Source organism: Scyliorhinus torazame, chromosome 7, assembly GCF_047496885.1.
Source record: "Scyliorhinus torazame isolate Kashiwa2021f chromosome 7, sScyTor2.1, whole genome shotgun sequence".
Lineage (NCBI taxonomy): Eukaryota > Metazoa > Chordata > Chondrichthyes > Carcharhiniformes > Scyliorhinidae > Scyliorhinus > Scyliorhinus torazame.
The window spans coordinates 231,489,460-231,508,242 of NC_092713.1; the positions used below are offsets into that span (position 1 = coordinate 231,489,460).

Genomic DNA, 18,783 nt, shown 5'->3' on the forward strand with positions numbered 1-18,783 from the left:
ATGAACCTTGTTATTTTGGGGGCACTTATCCTGTTGGGTCTGCTTGTGGATAAGTTCACATGAGGAGAATCTCTGGGCCAGCTCTCCCTGAATGTTTGCCGTTTGTCTAGTCAAATGTGATTAATGCACGTGTATTAATTTTGTGTTGTAGTTTGAAAATGAATGAAACTTTGATTTGTTCTGACCAGCCAATGGATTTTTATCTTGTGGGGAGAGTGGACTTGGGAGGTATTTTAGTTTTGCTGATTCTTAACCAACTGTACCGATGCTTGGTTAAAAGAAAGGAACAAACATTTTATTTACATAGCAGTTTTCACAACCCCAGGAACCTCAAAGTTCTTTGCAACCAATTAAGCACCTTTAGAAGTTTACTGACTTTTGTTGTCCAGGGAAGGGGATGAAAAGATGAGATATTCACAAGCTCTGACGAGCTGAAAAGCAAGCAGCCTTCCATTTGCCAAGTGACATCTGTTTGATCCTTCATCTCCCAAGATTTTATTGGTTAGCTGTATTTTTGCTAAATCTGACCTTTGGCAACTCAACAGTAAGCTGTTGAGTTTACATTGAGTCTTCACTCTACATTGAGTCCCTTTACATTGAGTCTATATAGTGGTTCACTACCCTAATGCATAATTAAGTTAGCATCAGAAAAGTAGAGTTGCATTGCTTCTCCAAATCAAACTGTGATGCGGCCACTTGTTTATAGGCTTGTTTCATTCTCCCATCATTACACATTAACATGAACATTAGTTATTTATGGCACATAATGGATCCAGGAGCATAAACTCTTGCAATCAATTTTTTTTTTGTCTTTACAGGGTTGATAAATGCAGGTCAATATTCTGGTCGAAATATGTGTTTTAATGTTTTATTTGTTTCTTTACCTTAACATCACACAAGTGACCAGTTTGTCAGCCTTTATACCAAAGCACTGTGAATCTTTACTACTGTATATAAAAGAGTGATAACATTGAATTATGGCCTGTACCAACATATTTCAGTCGAATTTCTCACACTATACAATGTCTATATATCCTGCATTTTGAACGAAATAGCACTGAAGTTTGTTTTTAAATGCATTCATTTTCTTTTACAGTTTCCATCTGCTGCTGTGTGTTCATGTTGTTCCTTTTCTTGTCAGAACTGACTGGCTTCATTGCCACTGAAATGTAAGTATGACACCCTACAGTTGCTGTAGTATTGATTAAACATTTCATTTGCAGGCGTAAGCTAATAAACAATATTTACTCCTCTTTCTTTCAGTTTGTATATAGCAACAGGGCTTGAATAAATCCCCACATAGGATGTGTTGTTGCGCAGGATAGAAATAATTTTGGAACAAGAGTAAGCCATTCAGTCCCTTGAGCTCTCGCTGCCATTTAATTGGATCATGGTTGATCCGTATCTTCATTCATTCATCCTCCTTCATTTTGGTTCTCTTGATACCTCTACGTGACAAAATCCCATCAATCTCGGGTTTTTATGTATGGAGTGATCTGCCTGGACTGTGTGCAGACCAATATTTTTCACTGCACCTCGGTACATGTGACAATAAATCTAATCTAAACAGCTAAGTATCATAATATGTGGGTTGATGTTGTGCTTACTGCCACTTAACATCTTGAGGAGACTACCTCCCAAACCCCACCACAAAGTTTTATTTTGCATGTTTCCACACACTTTATCCTGAATACTGCTAATTTACACAGCACAAACTGAGAGAACCAGAGCAGAGCAGCAGCTGATCGAGCTGGAGGAGAGGAGCAGACTTCTTTGATTGTTCAATGAAAGATTTCCCTCCTGACTCCGGATTTCTGTTCCGACTCTACGTCGATTTAAAAATCAAAGACTGACTGCCATGGTCGAGAGAAAGCGATGGAGGTAATTCAAAAAAAATCATCACCAAGTGATGACTGAAATAGTGAATTTCTAATTAAATGTCAACGTGTAAAGCAAAGGAGAATGGAAATGTGCTCAGTGATGCAAACACCTCAGGAAAAATAAATCTTTTTAAAAATCAAGTTTTGGTTACTGTAACTTTCGATTAAATGTTTGCGTATTTTAAAAAAGTGCTCTGATTGCTTTTGCTGATGCAAATATAACTTGCACTGAAGTCAGATCCTGTGCATCGCACATTAAATGCAATGCCTTGAATAAAGATGTCTATTTACTAACTGATGAGACTTTTTTCCTTAACTTGAAAAGTTGTCTTCATTTTTTGTTGTCTTCTCATAATTGGGTTCCAGGCCACTACTCTGTTGTGATTTCAAATTTTAACCCCGAGTCTTCAGTAGGTCCTTTACCATTTTCGGACACCTCCTATACGCCTCATTGTTACTGAGAACAAAGCAGTCATCAGAAAATAACTTTGAAGTGTAGTTGGACTTGGTCATGTTAAGTAGCCAGCTGAAACATTAATGGAATTTTGTGCGGCCAGGGGAGCTGTAAATTAATTCAATTATTTTGCTACACCGGGGGGATGTCACTATGAGTAAATTTGTCTGCATTGCGCTAGGATTGGTTATTGATTGTATATCAAATATGTCTAATTATATTCAGGTGGAGGATTGTTTGGTGGTTTTGCCTGAACACATCAAAACATTCTGAAACTGTTGAGTTAGGAGGTATGCGCCTGTAATTTTCACTCTGTAAACAAATATAAGATTGAATAAATACTAGCTCCAGTGTCATCCTTCACCAACTGAATTTCTAGAATATAATAATTAGGAAATTGCTGCATTTCATTCTATCTTCGGTGTTGCCTGCAGGAACAATTTAAAAAATCTTCGCGCCAAATGTTCTTGGAATGAATGGTTGCCATTTTATTACAGAGTGAATGAATTGTACGTGGATGATCCTGACAAAGATAGTGGAGGAAAAATTGAAGTAAATCTAAATATCAGTTTACCTAACCTTTCATGCGATGGTGAGTACAAGTAACCACAAATGAACAAAATTGCAAGAAGGAATTATTGTTATTTTTTTCTTAATTTCGTGTACCCAATTAAGGAGCAATTAAGGAGCAATTTAGCGTGGCCAATCCACCTAAGCAGCACATCTTTGGGTTGTGGGGTGAAACCGACGCAGACACTGGGAGAATGTGCAAACTCCACACGGAGAGTGACCCAGGGCTGGGATTCGAACCCGGGTCCTCAGCGCCGTAGTCCCAGTGCTAACCACTGCGCAACCGTGCTACCCTTCCAAGAAGGAATTATAAAGTCAGTTTACCCTTTTGTTTATGTCTGAATGCGCAAAGCATCTAGGCCATCTGTCCTTCAAAAGTTGAATTCAAGTCTGCTTCACTGTTACTTGTTTGGGTAGCAATCCGGCCCTTGTAGTGTTTCAACCAAATCTGCCTTTACTACAGTAGGATGCATTCTATTCTCCTTGTAAGCTATTCTTGTTGTGTTATGTAATTTGGAATAACACAAGCTGCCAATTGATGCAGTTTTGAGTAAAAGATGGTCCAGACTTTGAAGTGAGTTCAATGTGTTTTATTGAACTATTAGCACAGTTCTCAATGAGTTCGACTCTCTGCTAATCTAAATGTAGTAACTTAGTCTGACTGAACCAGCCTTGCTCTAAGCCACTTGCTGGGGTGTGATGCTGAGGATACACCCTGTCTCACTCTGTAGATGTTGGTCTGTGGAAAGAGACGGGATGTGAGTGCCTCATCCCTTTTATAGTGAGATACCACCCCTGAGTGTCCTGACTGCTCATTGGTCGCGTCCTATTCTATGTGTTCATTAGCTGTATGTTTGCATATCATGACATCTCCCCTTTTTTAAATTGTTTTGTTGGCGTATGTGAATGTATTTACATGTGAATGAGTCTGTCTAACATGACTAACAGAGGACAACAGAACTGAGCAAACAAAACAAACGTTCACAAGTCCAGTTTCTGAGGCTTGCGTCTGATCCTGGTTGACCGCCGGAGAGGTGGCGGAGGGGACGACAGCGCCTTGACAGACGGGATGGAAGTCTGACTGGTGGCCTCGTGTTGCGAGGTATCAGGAGATGGCAATTCAACATATGGAAATGGAGGAGAACGTGGTTGTGGGCAGGCAACTTTGCGCAGTGCCCGTCGATTCCTTTGCACGATGGAGCCATCAGCCATATGTACAACATAAGGGCGGGGCGTAGCCTGTCGAACAACGACAGTCAGGGCAGACCACCCACCATCCGGTATCTTGATCCTGACAGTGTCTGCCAGGGATAGCACGGCCAGATCGGTGGCATGGGCATCATAGCCCTGCTTTTGATGGTCTCTGAGCTGCTGCATCTTCTGCAGCACCGTGAGGTGTTCCAGGTTGGGCAGGTGTATGGCTGGAAGTGTCGTCCGCAGGTCTCTGTTCATCAGGAGTTGAGCCGGCGACATGCCAGTGCACAATGGAGTCGCCCTGTACGCGAGCAGTACAAGGTGTATGTCGGAAGCAGAGTCCACGGCCTTGCAGATGAGCTGTTTCACAATGTGCACCCCTTTCTCGACTTTTCCATTGGACTGCGGATAGTGCGGACTGGAGGTGACATGCTGGAAATTGTGTGACCTGGCAAACGTGGACCATTCTCGACTGTTAAAGCACAGGCCATTGTCGCTCATGACGGTGATTGGGATACCATGCGTTGAGAACGTCTCCTTACAGGGTTTGATGACGGTCCGAGAGGTGAGGTCCGGGAGCTCCAGCACCTCAGGGTAATTTGAGAAACAGTCGATGATCAATACGTAGTCGTGACCATTCGCATGAAAGAGGTCGATGCCAACTTTGGACCACGGAGAGGTCACTATGTCATGCTGTTGGAGCGTCTCCTTGCTCTGCGCTGGCTGGAACCGCTGACAGGTAGCACAGTTCAGGACCATGTTCATGATGTCCTGGCTGATGCCGGGCCAGTAGACAGCTTGCCAGTGCTCTGCGTCTGCACGTCTCGACGCCCAGGTGTCCCTCATGAATCTGGCGCAGCACCAAGCTCTGGAGACTGGACGGAATGACAATCCTGTCCAGCTTGAGGAGGATACCATCAATCACCATCAGATCATCCTTCACATTGTAAAATTGTGGGCCCTGCCCTTTCTACCAGCCATTGGTGAGGTTGTGGATGACCCGTTGCAAGAGGGGGTCTTTGGCTGTCTCATCACTGATGAGAACTATCTTCTCATCTGTCGCCGGGAGAGTGCTAGCACACAACTGCACCTGCGATTCGATGTGCTGGATGATCTCCAGCAGCTCACTGGGTGAGGTGACAGAGCGGGGCAATGCATCAGCGATGATGAGCTCCTTGCCAGGTGTGTACACGAAGTTGAAGTCATACCTCCTAAGTTTAAGCAGGATTCTCTGCAACCGAGACGTCGTGTCATTCAGGTCCTTGTGAATGATGTGGACCAGAGGCCTATGATCCGTCTCGACAGTGAATGTTGGCAGGCCGTAGACATAATCATGAAATTTGAGGATGCCGGTGAGAAGACCCAAGCACTCCTTCGCAATCTGAGCATATCTGGTTTCAGTGGACATCATCGCCCTTGATGCGTAGGCTACTGGTGCCCAGGATGATGTGTCATCTCGTTGAAGCAACACTGCACCGATGCCATACTGACTCGCATCTGTGGATAACTTTGTCTTTTGGTCCGGGTCGAAGAATGCCAGGACTGGTGCAGTGGTGAGCTTGGCTTTCAGCTCCAGCCACTCTGTCTGGTGTGCCGCCTTCCACTCACGGAAGGCGGCACACCAGACAGAGTGGCTGGAGCTGAAAGCCAAGCTCACCACTGCACCAGTCCTGGCATTCTTCGACCCGGACTGAGGGACAAAGATATCCACAGATGCGAGTCAGTATGGCATCACTAGGTTGCGTAGGGCTGTGGTGTGTGTGGCCATGTTTGGAATGAACTTGCCCAGACAATTGACCATACCCAAGAAGCGCAGCACGTCCTTTTTGTCCTCAGGGACCTTCATCGCCACGACGGCCTTGATTTGTTTGTGTCCGGCCGCACACCGTGCTGGGAGATCCGGTCGTCTAGTAACTTGAGAGTCGATGTGCCAAAACAACATTTGGACCTTTTTAACTTTAGGCCGTTGGCATGTACACGGCGGAATACCTTCTGGAGACGGGGCACATGTTCTTCAGGGGTCGTGGACCATATGATGATGATGTCCACATACACACGAACCCCTTTAATGCCTTCCATCATCTGCTCCATGATGTGATGGAATATCTCCGATGCCGAGATGATGCCAACTGGCATGCGATTGTAGCAGTATCTGCCGAAAGGAGTGTTGAAGGTGCAGAGCCGTCTGCTGGACTCTTACAGCTGGATTTGCCAAAATCCATGTGATGCATCCAATTTGGTGAAGAAGCGCACGTGTGCTACCTCACTCGTGAGTTCCTCCCGCTTCGGGGTGGGGTAGTGTTTCCGCTTGATATTCTTATTGAGATCCTTGGGATCAATGCAGATGCGCACGTACCCCGAAGGCTTCTTTATGCATACCATCGAGCTGACCCAGTCAGTCGGTTCGGTGACCTTGGGATATGATACCCTGTTGCTGAAGATCCTTGAGCTGTGCCTTCAGGCACTCCCTCAGTGGAGCAGGGGCACGTCGTGGTGCATGGACCACTGGCTTGGCATCAGGTCGTAGCAGAATCTTGTATTGATACAACAACGTACCCATCCCGTTGAACACACCTGGATACTGGGCGAGGATGTCGTCGATGCCGGCCTGAAGATCCACATGGGAGGATGTTGTGGTGTAAACCCTTTGAATGAGGTTCAGCTGCTTGCAGGCGTGCGCACCTAGTAGGGATGCCCTGTCCGACTTAACAATTTCAAAACGTAACCGTGCTTGTGTGTGTCGGTTGGATACGTGCAGATGGCAGGATCCCAGTGCCGTGATGGCATTCCCGTTGTAATCCAGGAGCTTGCAGGCAGCTGGAAGGACCGTGGGGGGCTTCTTAATGCGTCTGAAGTCTGCCTGTGAGAGGAGGTTGGCAGAGGCACCTGTGTCCAGCTTGAACTGGATGGGGCAGTGGTTGATCTTCATCACTGCTCGCCATTCGTCCTCGGAATCCACAGCTAGGATTGACTGGACTTGCGATGAGTCTGGTGTGGCATATTCACACGTTGTAATAATGCCCACACGGTAGGCGTTGTCCAGGCATCGATCACCTGGATCCGTTCCACTGCAGGGATCAGAATCCTGTCGGCGTTGTGGCACACTCAGGATGCTCCGTCGTCGGAATTGGGAGCGCTGGCTCCTGACTGGTGGTGCAGATCTGCACAGGACTGCATAGTGGCCTGGCTTCCCACAGTTTAAACAGCATCTGCCTCTTGCAGGGCAGTGTTTCTTTAAATGGCCGTTGTCACAGTTCGAACACGTCATGACGGCGGCGTCCTGATGCTGCGTGCGTCGTGCAGTGCGGTTCTCAGACGTCTGCACCTGTGCAATGCGGGTTTCGGCTGCTTCGTTATCCCGTTTGCATCGCGCATGCATCGGGCCTCGGGAAGAGCGTGCAAAATGGCCGCTTTCGTCAACATTGAGGCGCTGCATCCAGGAGATGGCCTGCACACTCTCCGCCTCGTGGGAGGCTAGTTTATGATTTTCTGCCGTTTTGTACTGGGAATAGCGATTTTTAGCATGCTCATGTACCTGTGCATGTTTCAATTGCGACTGGCAGGGTCATATGCTTGATCTTCAGTAACTGCTCTCTCAGAGGATCAGAGTGAACTCCAAAAACGATTTGGTCTCTGATCATGGAGTCCGATGTTGCAGGATTGCGCTAGCAGTCTAAGGTTAGTTAAATATGAGTTGAAGGATTCGTCTTTACCTTGCAATCGCTGCTTGAATATGTAGCGCTCGAAGATTTTGTTGGTGTCCACCTCACACTGGTTGTCAAACTTGTCCAGGATGGTCTGAAACTTTGCCTTGTCCTGGTCTTCAGCGAAGTGAAAGGAGTTGAATATTTCCAAGGCGTGATCACCCGCTGTGGTGAGGAAAAGAACTATCTTCCGTGCATCAAATTCACCGTTGAGGTCTGATGCTTCGACGTAAAGCTGATAATTTCTGCTTGAATGTCCGCCAGTTGGCACCGAGATTGCCGGAGGTCCTGAGCTGGTGAGGAGCCGGAATCTTTTCCATTGTGTCGGTATACATTCGCTGGTCGTCACGGATCTTGCTGAGTTGAACTAACTCTATTGAACAGACTCCTGGTATCATGTTGTGTTTTGTAATTTGGAATAACACAAGCTGCCACTTGATGCAGTTTTGAGTAAAAGATGCTCCAGCCTTTGAAGTGAGTTCAATGTGTTTTATTGAACTATTAGCACAGTTCTCAATGAGTTCGACTCTCTGCTAATCTAAATGTAGTAACACAGTCCGACTGAACCAGCCTTGCTCTAAACCACGTGCTGGGGTGTGATGCTGATGATACACCCTGTCTCACTCTGTAGATGTTGGTCTGTGGAAAGAGGCGGGGTGTGAGTGCCTCATCCCTTTTACAGTGAGATACCACCCCTGAGTGTCCTGACTACTCATTGGTCATGTCCTATTCTATGTGTTCATTAGCTGCATGTTTGCATATCATGACAATTCTAACTGTGAATGTGTTTCTCATTTTTTAAGCCATGATGTGGAGATGCCGGCGTTGGACTGGGGTGAGCACAGTAAGAAGTCTTACAACACCAGGTTAAAGTCCAACAGGTTTGTTTCGATATCAGGTGAGGAAGGAGCAGCGCTCCGAAAGCTAGTGATATCGAAACAAACCTGTTGGACTTTAACCTGGTGTTGTAAGACTTCTTACTGTGCTCATTTTCTAAGCTGTGTTTTGGTTTCGCTTTTTTAACTGATAATTCTGCTTCTCAATTCCCTGATTAGGAAGGAAGAGCATTTTCACATCTATTTCCTTCCATTTCATATTTGGATCATGACTTCGCCCTCTTCCTTTCAGTTTCCTGCCCCTGCCCCCATCCCCATTGTCCTCTTTGCGGTGAGAGCCCGTTTAACTTGTCTTGGCACTCTTCATACATGCTTAATGCTGTTGCTGTTTCTGGTTGTGTTAATGTTTGTTGCAAAGGAAATCAGGATTTCCAGTATTTCCTGGCTTGACCTCTGAGGTGAACCCAGAAATACTGTGCAATTTTCCTTTGTGCATTTTTGAACTGCACAGAACCTGTGCAAGTGCAATATTGTGCTCAGGATTCCTTTCGCCCTGCTTTCCTTCCTTTGTTCTTTCCTATACGCAGTGGTATGTGGGGCAGACAAAGCGCTGCTTATGTCCGTCTTCATGGCTAGTTTTTCTTGGGATGGATTGCCAGCCTGTTGCCAGGCCCTATAGCTTGAGGTGCACCACTCTACATCAAACATGCTGACCAGGAGACTCTCCCACTCTTACCTGCAGTCGGAAGCTCATTGGAAAGATTTTAAGGTTAATAATCAATGGCTGAGATCTGCACACCCCCCCCCTCCCCCAGTGGCGGGTTTACCAGGATGTGGTGGGCTATTGGCCGCCGGCAGGATATTCTGGTCCTGCAAAAGTCTACAGACTTTTGCATGGCTTGCCCATCCTGCCACCGGGTACGCACTGCGGCGGATCGACTTTGGTAGGACTGGTCGGAGAATCCCACCCAATCTTTTTGGCCGCAACATGAATGCGCTTTCTGTGGCCGTTTAGTCCTGGTGTGCAACCCGACCCCAGAGCTTCTGGCTTGGAAGCAGGGACAATATCCACTGTGTCACAAGACCTCCTGGTTTAGGTGGAGGTAGGTCAGAAAAACATCAATCATGTTGTATCAATCCCTGTCCAGTGAAGCAGTTGACTCTCCTTCATTAAATGTTTTCAAGATAAAGAAAGATAGTTTTTTGAAGAATAAAGGGATTAAGGGTTATGGTGTTCGGGCCGGAAAGTGGAACTGAGTCCACAAAAGATCAGCCATGATCTCATTGAATGGCGGAGCAGGCTCGAGGGGCCAGATGGCCTACTCCTGCTTCTAGTTCTTCTGATCTTGTCGAATAAATTATTGAATGTGGCTGAAACCAGGAGACCATGGCAGAATGAAAGGATTCTCTGATTAAAATGGATTCAGCTATTCTTTACTCGTATTTTATTGTAAATGGTTAGTATATTACAAATATGCTAACTGTTATTCTTGATGGTATTTCATCAAAAGGTCCCAAATTAAATGTGTAAGGGAATTAATATTCCTGGATTTTGAACTGTTATAATCCTTCATTAGAAAACATCTTATTTCACACCGTTACTTAACCACATCAGTGTTTGGCACTGATGGTCAACCTTTGCAGAGTTTCATCAGCATTTACTAGCTGGAGACATTTTATATTGTCACAAAATGACCCAAAATTCTCTTCTACACATGCGATCCTCAAAGCTTCCATCGAATCCATATATTCTGCCTGTCTCATCCTCCAAAATTGTCCCAGAAGTCCTCCTAATTTGCTCGTAAGCACAGAGGAACTAGTGTGTACGTGCAATTGTGAGGTCTCTGGCTGGTTGGTCATGACATTGTGCTTGCAAAGGAGTGGGTGGGGAGTGAGAGCATAATCAAAGAGTTGGAGTCGCCCATTCATGACAGCGAGGAGAAAGGATTTCTTCTCTCAGAGGGTAGTGAATCCGTTGAATTCTTTACTGTAGAGGCTGGGTCATTTAAGTATGTTCAAGGCGAGGGCTGCACAGCAGCGCAGTGGTTAGCACTGCTGCCTCACGGTGCTGAGGTCCCAGTTTCGATCCTGGCTCTGGGTCACTGTCCGTGTGGAGTTTTCACATTCTCCCCGTGTTTGCGTGGGTTTCGCCTCCACAACCCAAAGATGCAGGGTTGGTGGATTGGACACATTAAATTAGCCCTTAATTGGGAAAAAATGAATTGGGTACTCTAACTTTATTTTTTTTTTAAAAGAGGGAGAAAAAGTATGTTCAAGGCTGAGATAGACAGAGTTTTAATCAGTAAGGGAATCGAGAGTTATGGGGACACGGTGGAAAAGTGGAGTTGAAGGGCAGCACGGTGGTACAGTGGTTAGCACAGTTGCTTCACAGCTCCAGGATCCTAAGGTTCAATTCCCTGTATGTGCAGAGTCTGCATCTTTTCCCCTTGTCTGCGTGGGTTTCCTCTGGGTGCTCCGGTTTCCTTCCACAGTCCAAAGATGTGCAGGTTAGGTGGATTGGCCATGCTAAATTGTCCTTAGTGTCCAAAAAGGTTAGGTGGGGTTGCGGGGATAGGGTAGAGATGTGGGCTAAGGTAGGGTGCTCTTTCCAAGGGCTGGTGCGGACTCGATGAGCCGAATGGCCTCCTTCTGCATTGTAAATTCTATGATTCTATGATATCAGATGGGTCGTGATCAGAGTGACGGAGCAGACTCAATGGGCCGAGGGCTGACTTCTACTCCTATGTCTTGTGGCTATAGAGACTGGTTATGTAAATATCAGTAGGGAGATGAGTTGATGTTCAATATATCGGGGAGATATGCTGAAAAACCTATATAATATATACCAGCAAAGATGATGTACAGAGCAGTGGCCAATGCATGACAATCGTAATTTTTAGCCTGACGACTAGTTTATCAACTCTTGGCGTAAAAATGAAGTCAGTTGTAGCAACTAGAAATATTTTGATATTTAGGGTATCTGTAGCCCTTCCATGATACAATTATTTTGGCTTACAAAATAGAATTGTAGTAGCCTTCGAAACACTGGAATCACGCCAAAACAAATTCAAAACTGGGTCGGGGTTTACGGTTACATGCTTTTAAGACAGCTTAAGAAATAATTTTGAGTTCAATGGTCATATTCACTGCGAAAAAAATTCTAAACCCACCGACAGAAAATTGTATATTAATGCAAACTACACTGAAGGAAGAAATTGGTTATTAATTGTATGTTAATGCAAACTACACTGAAGAAAGAAATTAGTTATTGTCTACTTTGTAAGTTGTGATAGTTTATGCAGCACTTCACATTCAACCAAACTGATTACTTTTGTACATCATTGGCAAGATCTTTGGGTTTTGCTTTTCACAGAAAAATAAGCCAAATTGCAAAATTTGGTTCTCAAAATAATTAACTTAACAAATCACCCTTGTAAGAGTCCTTCCTGTTATTTCCTATGTTCCCATTTATTTTATTTATTTTATCTTATTTGATTATTTTTGGTCTGTGGACCCATAATCGGGATGTGCCTTTAAGCAAAAGACTAAGTTAAAACAGCCTGCTTGCTACCACGCTGTGTTCCCAGGTTTTAAGTTTTGGAAAGAAGCTGCCAGACACCTGTACTGAATGGATCTTATGAACCAGCTTTGGAGGGACTCTGTTTGATTGGTTAACTGGCAATCGATGGGTTGGCCAGAGACAGTGTTCTACCCGCTAACAGTCCGTGATTGGTTCTGTGTGATGCTTTCTGAGAGAACTTAGCAGAAATGTGTAGACCTTGGAAGTGAAAGGAATGCTCTCTCTCTCTCTCTTGCTGGTTGAAGTGAATGAACTGCTCTATTGTTCTGAAAGCAGTGAGTGCCTGGCATATCCTTTGCTGTGAACCTGAAATGATCCTTAGCCTAAAGAAGAAGGCTGACAACCTAGCCAGAGAAAACCATCTCAAGCCTAGAAGGAAGAAGTACCAAAATGAAAGACTGAATTTCAGAAGACATGAACTGGAAGTCATCCCAGTGCATCAAAGACCTTTATCCTTTATTTTATTCATATTTTCTTTCCCCATCAACCACCTTTCCCCTCTGTGTTTGTCTGAGTGTGTGTGTGGAGAGTGGAGATAGTTAGGAAGGTGGCTTGGGACTGGCTGAAGTGAAAGAACTGCTCTATTGTTCTCAAAGCAGTGAGTGCCTGGCACATCCTTTGATGTGAATCTGAAATGATCCTGAGTCTACAGAGAACGCTGACAACCTAGCCAGAGAAAACTATCTCAAGCCTTGAAGGGAGAAGTACCAAAATGAAAGCCTGAATTTCAGAAAGACATGAACTGGAAGCCATCCCAGTGCATCAAAGACCTTTATCCTTTATTTTATTCATATTTTCTTTCCCCATCAACCACCTTTCCCCTCTGTGTTGTTTGTCTGAGTGTGTGTGTAGAGAGTGGGGATAGCTAGGAAGGGGGCTTGGGAAAGGAGTGTTAGATAGTCAGTTACATTTTCTGTCAGTTTAATTAAAATACTGTACATCATAGGAACATAGGAATTAAGAACCGAATAGGCAGTTCAATCGTTTGTGTCTGCTCCGTTATTCAATCAGATCATGGCTGATCTCTTCCTGGTCTCAATTCCACCTCCCTACCTGTTTCTCATATCTCTTTAACCCTTTAGTCAAAGTCTACTTGTGTTAAAGTTACAAACCTGGGGACTGTAGTTTCTCGGGCTTATCCAAAGACCTTGGTTATTTTAAATTAAATCTAATTTCACCTGTGTTGCGACTCCGGATCAGCTTGGGCTGGAATTGACTGGGACTAGTCCAGGATGTCGTGACACCCTATCACAGGCCTATACACAGAGCATTGTTTTGAGATTTTTGCATTTTAAAGGCTGATAATAATGATTAATTCTAAGGTGTTTATTTTAGACCAAATATCCTTAGTTTTACCAGGACGAAATGCAATCTTCATGCACATTCTAGCCAATGTTATATTGTGTCAGTAATGCACAAATAGAATTGTCACATACTTCTTTGAATAATGAGGAGTCTAGCATTAATAATTAGCTCCTGGTTATTTTAGAACTAATTGAATAGTTATTTTAGTCCCTCAAAAGCCAATTTCAGAATTTTAAGTAGACAATATGGTCGAAGTTACTTTGAAAGTTTTGAGGACTTTTGTTTCATGTTTGTACAGTTTGTAGCGATTAGTTTATTTTAAAATCTTTTTTTTTAGTTGTTGGACTCGACATCCAAGATGAAATGGGAAGACACGAAGTTGGCCACATTGATAACTCCATGAAACTTCCTCTAAACAATGGCAAAGGCTGCAGGTTTGAGGGACAGTTTAGTATTAATAAGGTGAGTTTGAAAGGATATTTTACAAAGTTTAAAAACTGCAAAAACCTTCATGTGTTCAGAAATGTTACGATTCATGTCCAAACATCTACTAATTGATCAAATAAAGGAAAAACATGAACACAAAGGGGACGGGGGTGATAGAATTTTCACTAGCTTTCTGCACAAATTCCAAACCAGCAGAAAGGGTTCCACACACCTAACTGGCCATGTCCCCAGATTGACGTTGCAAGATTCCCCCGATTTATGTTGGTCAGGAAGACTCTTTAGACTTACACGAACTAATTAGGCATGTTTTTGAAAGGTTTTCCAACTATCTAATTGACAAAGAAACTGGCTAGTGTACACTGAACTATTAAATGGTTCAGTGTGGTATGTTTCAGTAATTCTTCACGGATTTCAAATCTGGTTTAAGTGGAAGACTGGACACACCATGCTTATTTTTGGTGATAAACCCGTTTTCAGCGGCAACAATAAAACTGCACTTGTTTACCAGCCCTAAATACATGAAGCAATGTCTTTTATGGAAAGGGACAAGTGGTTACATTCTACTGCTTTGGTTCACAGATTTTAGTTTATGATTCTACTCATTAATTTTAGCAGAAGCTTTGAATTGTCGGGTGAGATGTTTTGGCCTCTCCACACCGTGTTTCACAGCGGTGGGAGCAGCCCTCCGTTGGCCAGCAGTGGGATCTTCTGGTCTTGCCGCTGTTTATGGAATCTCCCATTGGATCCACCCTATGCCGCCGGGAAACCCGTAGCAGATGTGCACCAGTGGCAGGACCGGAAGATCTAACCGGCATGAACAGCTAGAAGATCTCTCCCGTAATCTAGCCAAGCACATTTTGGGTCCAATTTCATGTATGTTTGCCATGTGGGAACTCTACCCCAAATGATTCATAAGAAATCACAGCTTTTCTTTAATAAATTTAGAGTAGCCAATTCATTTTTTTAAATTATGGGGCAATTTAGCATGGCGAATCCACCTACCCTGCATATCTTTGGGTTTGTGGGGGGGTGAGACCCACGCAGACACAGGGAGAATGTGCAAACTCCACACGGACAGTGCGGGGCCAGGATCGAAACCAGGTCCTCAGCGCTGTGAGGCAGCAGTGCTAACCATGGCGTCACCATGCTGCCCTCAATCACAGCTTTTTAAAATAAGCCCACAAAGCCATGCCTCATGCAACAGTTGTGAGGATTTTTGAATTGTGGACATTAGGGGAGGAACCAAATTGTATAAACACAGGAGATTTGTTCAGTTTAATGCATGATCACAAATGATTTCTGAATCAAAATGTCAGATATAAAAATCAGAACAAACCATATGTCATTGGAAAGGATTGTAAGTGATTGGATCTGTTCATTTTACTGCGGTTGCAGAAAATAATCAAATTGATTTGAACTGCTGGAAAAGATAAAGTGGACAAAACTAGATTCTGTTGTTAGGAAGCGATCGGCGCATAAATTTATGATAGGTCAAATAGCATCCCTTCTGTGCAGCCTTATGTGGTTCACCCATCCCTTTAATTAATTTGAATATTTCTTTGGTTTGGAAATATGTACACCTACTTCTGTTTACTTAAGGGATAAAAAGTAATAGTTTCATAACTCGATTTTACGCTGCAGTAAAGGGTCTGTACCAGCTGCACTGTTTTGTTCAGGAGAATAATTTACTGTATGCGCTATTAAAGTGAGGTAATATGTTTACATACCTGACTCATCAATAATCCTGTGAATCAAAATTCCTTTGCGTTGAGGTACCTCACTTTCAAATCGTGATCCAGCGACTAGTCGACCACAGACAACACTTTATTTTTTGTAACTGCCCTTGTGACTTAGATTACTTGTGTAAAGGATATTGAGTCATATGGTAGGAATCTTTCTCTTTGTCTTGATCAAGCCAGTAAAGTGTAAGGTAAATGCTATTTAATCTTCTGATAACTTTGAGTGACTTGGAAATTGTTTGCTGTTTAGGAGTGGCAACTTTTGGCTAATCACTGAATTTTTTTTCATGATGGGTCCATGTAGGTAATATTAGTCAGTAAATGCAGATCTGAAATTGGAGCGTGATGGATGTACATTGATGCCTGCTAATGTTTATCCTAAAGACCGTGAGAAATATCTTGCTATAGTCTAAACCATCATTATTTCACCAGATGTCAGCTGATGCCAATGGAGCAGGATCACGTCATTACCTTCAGGGGTGGAGAGGAATAATTAAAATGTGGACTTGATCGTAAACACTGGCACACATGAATCAGCCTGATAATTCCCTCAGTATGCTGAAACATAAAGCAGCATCTTGATAAATGTCCCGATGAGTAAATATGATTCAACCCCTCCATTTGAAACCTGGCATGACTTTGCTTAATGACTTCTGTACATCACTTGCTTACAACCAGTCTGTACAGAATCCGTGGCCAAATGTCATGAATTTCTACCCTCATTGAGTTAGTTTAAAGCTATCTGCACGGTAGCGTTGTGGATAGCACAATCGCTTCACAGCTCCAGGGTCCCAGGTTCGATTTCGGCTTGGGTCACTGTCTGTGTGGAGTCTGCACATCCTCCCCGTGTGTGCGTGGGTTTCCTCCGGGTGCTCCGGTTTCCTCCCACAGTCCAAAGATGTGCAGGTTAGGTGGATTGGCCATGATCAATTGCCCTTAGTGTCCAAAATTGCCCTTAGTGTTGGGTGGGGTTACTGGGTTATGGGGATGGGGTGGGGGTGTTGACCTTGGATAGGGTGCTCTTTCCAAGAGCCGGTGCAGACTCGATGGGCCGAATGGCCTCCTTCTGCACTGTAAATTATATGATATGATGAATGCAGTGCAAATTGTACCCTGTTTTTGACAGCATTTATTTATGATTTGTGTTTTGTTTAATATAATAATATTTTAAAAAATTTCAATAATGAAAAATGTCTATGAGATGTCTACGTTGGTTTCTCTAGGTGCTCCGGTTTCCTCCCACAGACCAAAGATGTGCAGGTTAGGTAGATTGGCCATGATCAATGCACGAGGTTACAGGGATTGGGTGGGGGAGTGGGTCTAGGTAGAATGCTTTTTTGGAGGGTGGGTACAGACCCAATGAGCCAATGGTTGCCTACTGCACTGAAGTGATTCTATGGAAAATTTAAACATACTCTATTTGTAGCCTATTATTTAAAACTATTTTGTTTGATTGAAAATTGTGTGGAGGATAGTGGTTCAGATTCTGCATTGATAATAACAGTGAGGTGAATGGCGCTCGCCGATATTCCAGTAAATCAGATACCAACTTCTGCTATCCACCCAAATGCATTCGATATCTGGAAGTTGCTGTTGGAGATACCTGCTCCTCCACAGGGGGCACTGTAGGAGTCCTTTGCTGATGGATTCAATATTGAAATATATTGGACTATAACTAGTCCAAGTTATATAGTCCATATATAACTTGGACTATTTGCTCACTAGAAAGACACCATTAAAAGTTAGGGCTGGTGCACTTAGGAGCAGATAAGTTTTTAGTGACATGATAATTGATAGCTAATGAGAAGCAACCTCTCTGGTCCTGAAAATGTAAATTTCATTTTGACTCTCACCACTTCAAAAATTCATAAGTGTTGGAGATTTCTTTTTAAAAAATGAACTCTCTTTACTTTTCCTGGCTGAGTCTTAACTCATATGTTTTTTCTGGTCTTTATTTCTCTTTTTGTATATGATCTATACCTAATTTGCTTGTCACAGTTGGGATTCTTTAATCTGGTTGAAGAGCTTTGCTGTGTTTTTTGCCTCACTCACAGATGCCATGTGGAGAACACTGTGCTGGATCAGACACCTGATTGCAGCCCGTCTCTCCTCTAAAGCCCATGAAAACCTTGTGGGCGGCGGTCAGAATGTTAACTGTAAGCGGCATTCATTTGGTGCTAACCGCAAAATCTGGACCAAAACCTTTCGTTGTATTTAAATACAACATTTTGCTCCTCTCCAACCCACCCCTGTGTTAAGCGTCCTGTATTTTTGTTCACTCACTGATTTTGCATTTGTACATTAGGTGTAATTCTGGGGTTAAGTTGTTTTGTGTAAGCAAATAAATATGTCTTTGTTAGGTTCCAGGCAATTTCCATGTATCCACACACAGTGCCACCGCGCAACCAGATAGTCCAGACATGACTCATGTAGTGAACAAACTGACGTTTGGTGAAATAATAGAGGTAAGTGCATTCTTCTCCTTTAAAATCATTGCCATTCTCAAGTCCGATTTTTTAAAACCCTGCCCAAAGTGGCAACTGAGTGTTACTCTTTCATCAGATTTAACTGCCAGTATGAGTGAGGTCTAGAAACCCATGGTTTGCCGTTGTTTCTTCAATTCCAATCGCAATTATAATGATATTGGGTAGGCTTGTTTTGTAGGTTTTCACCTCTCATGCTTTGATGCTACTGAATGAAGAATTTGCTTTTTGTCATGGCAGTGATTATGGTCAGATTCACATAGTTCAAGATGCTTTTGCATAACTTACAAAATTGGACATGCTAGGTTTCTCTATCTCATTAACTTAAAAACTATTTTCTAACTGCTTATGACATATCCTTCTTTGGACATTTTGTTTAGGGTTCCCTGCTTCACAGCCTTTAGGTTTTTAATTTAAAAAAATTAGATTGCCTGAGCAGAATCCTGATCCAAAAGCATCCGTCCGCTTTCCTTGTCTGTATGTTAGACCTCTCACTGCTCACAGCCAAAAAAATGGATCCATGACCAATAAAACAGTGTGCTTGGTATGTCAATGATATGTCAATACATTATTATAGAATCATAGAAGTTT

General features: G+C 43.5%; 1 protein-coding gene across 2 annotated transcripts in view; it reads left to right on the forward strand.

Annotated features, from left to right (window-relative positions):
• The window catches only part of ergic1 (endoplasmic reticulum-golgi intermediate compartment 1), a 167,483-nt gene that overhangs the window by 103,483 nt on the left and 45,217 nt on the right, over positions 1-18,783 (forward strand). For both annotated transcript variants that reach the window (XM_072512136.1, XM_072512137.1), the window contains 4 exons: positions 1,097-1,169; positions 2,832-2,926; positions 13,861-13,985; positions 18,070-18,174. In XM_072512136.1, the coding sequence (XP_072368237.1) occupies positions 1,097-1,169; positions 2,832-2,926; positions 13,861-13,985; positions 18,070-18,174 (398 nt within the window). The remainder of the gene's footprint in view (positions 1-1,096; positions 1,170-2,831; positions 2,927-13,860; positions 13,986-18,069; positions 18,175-18,783) is intronic.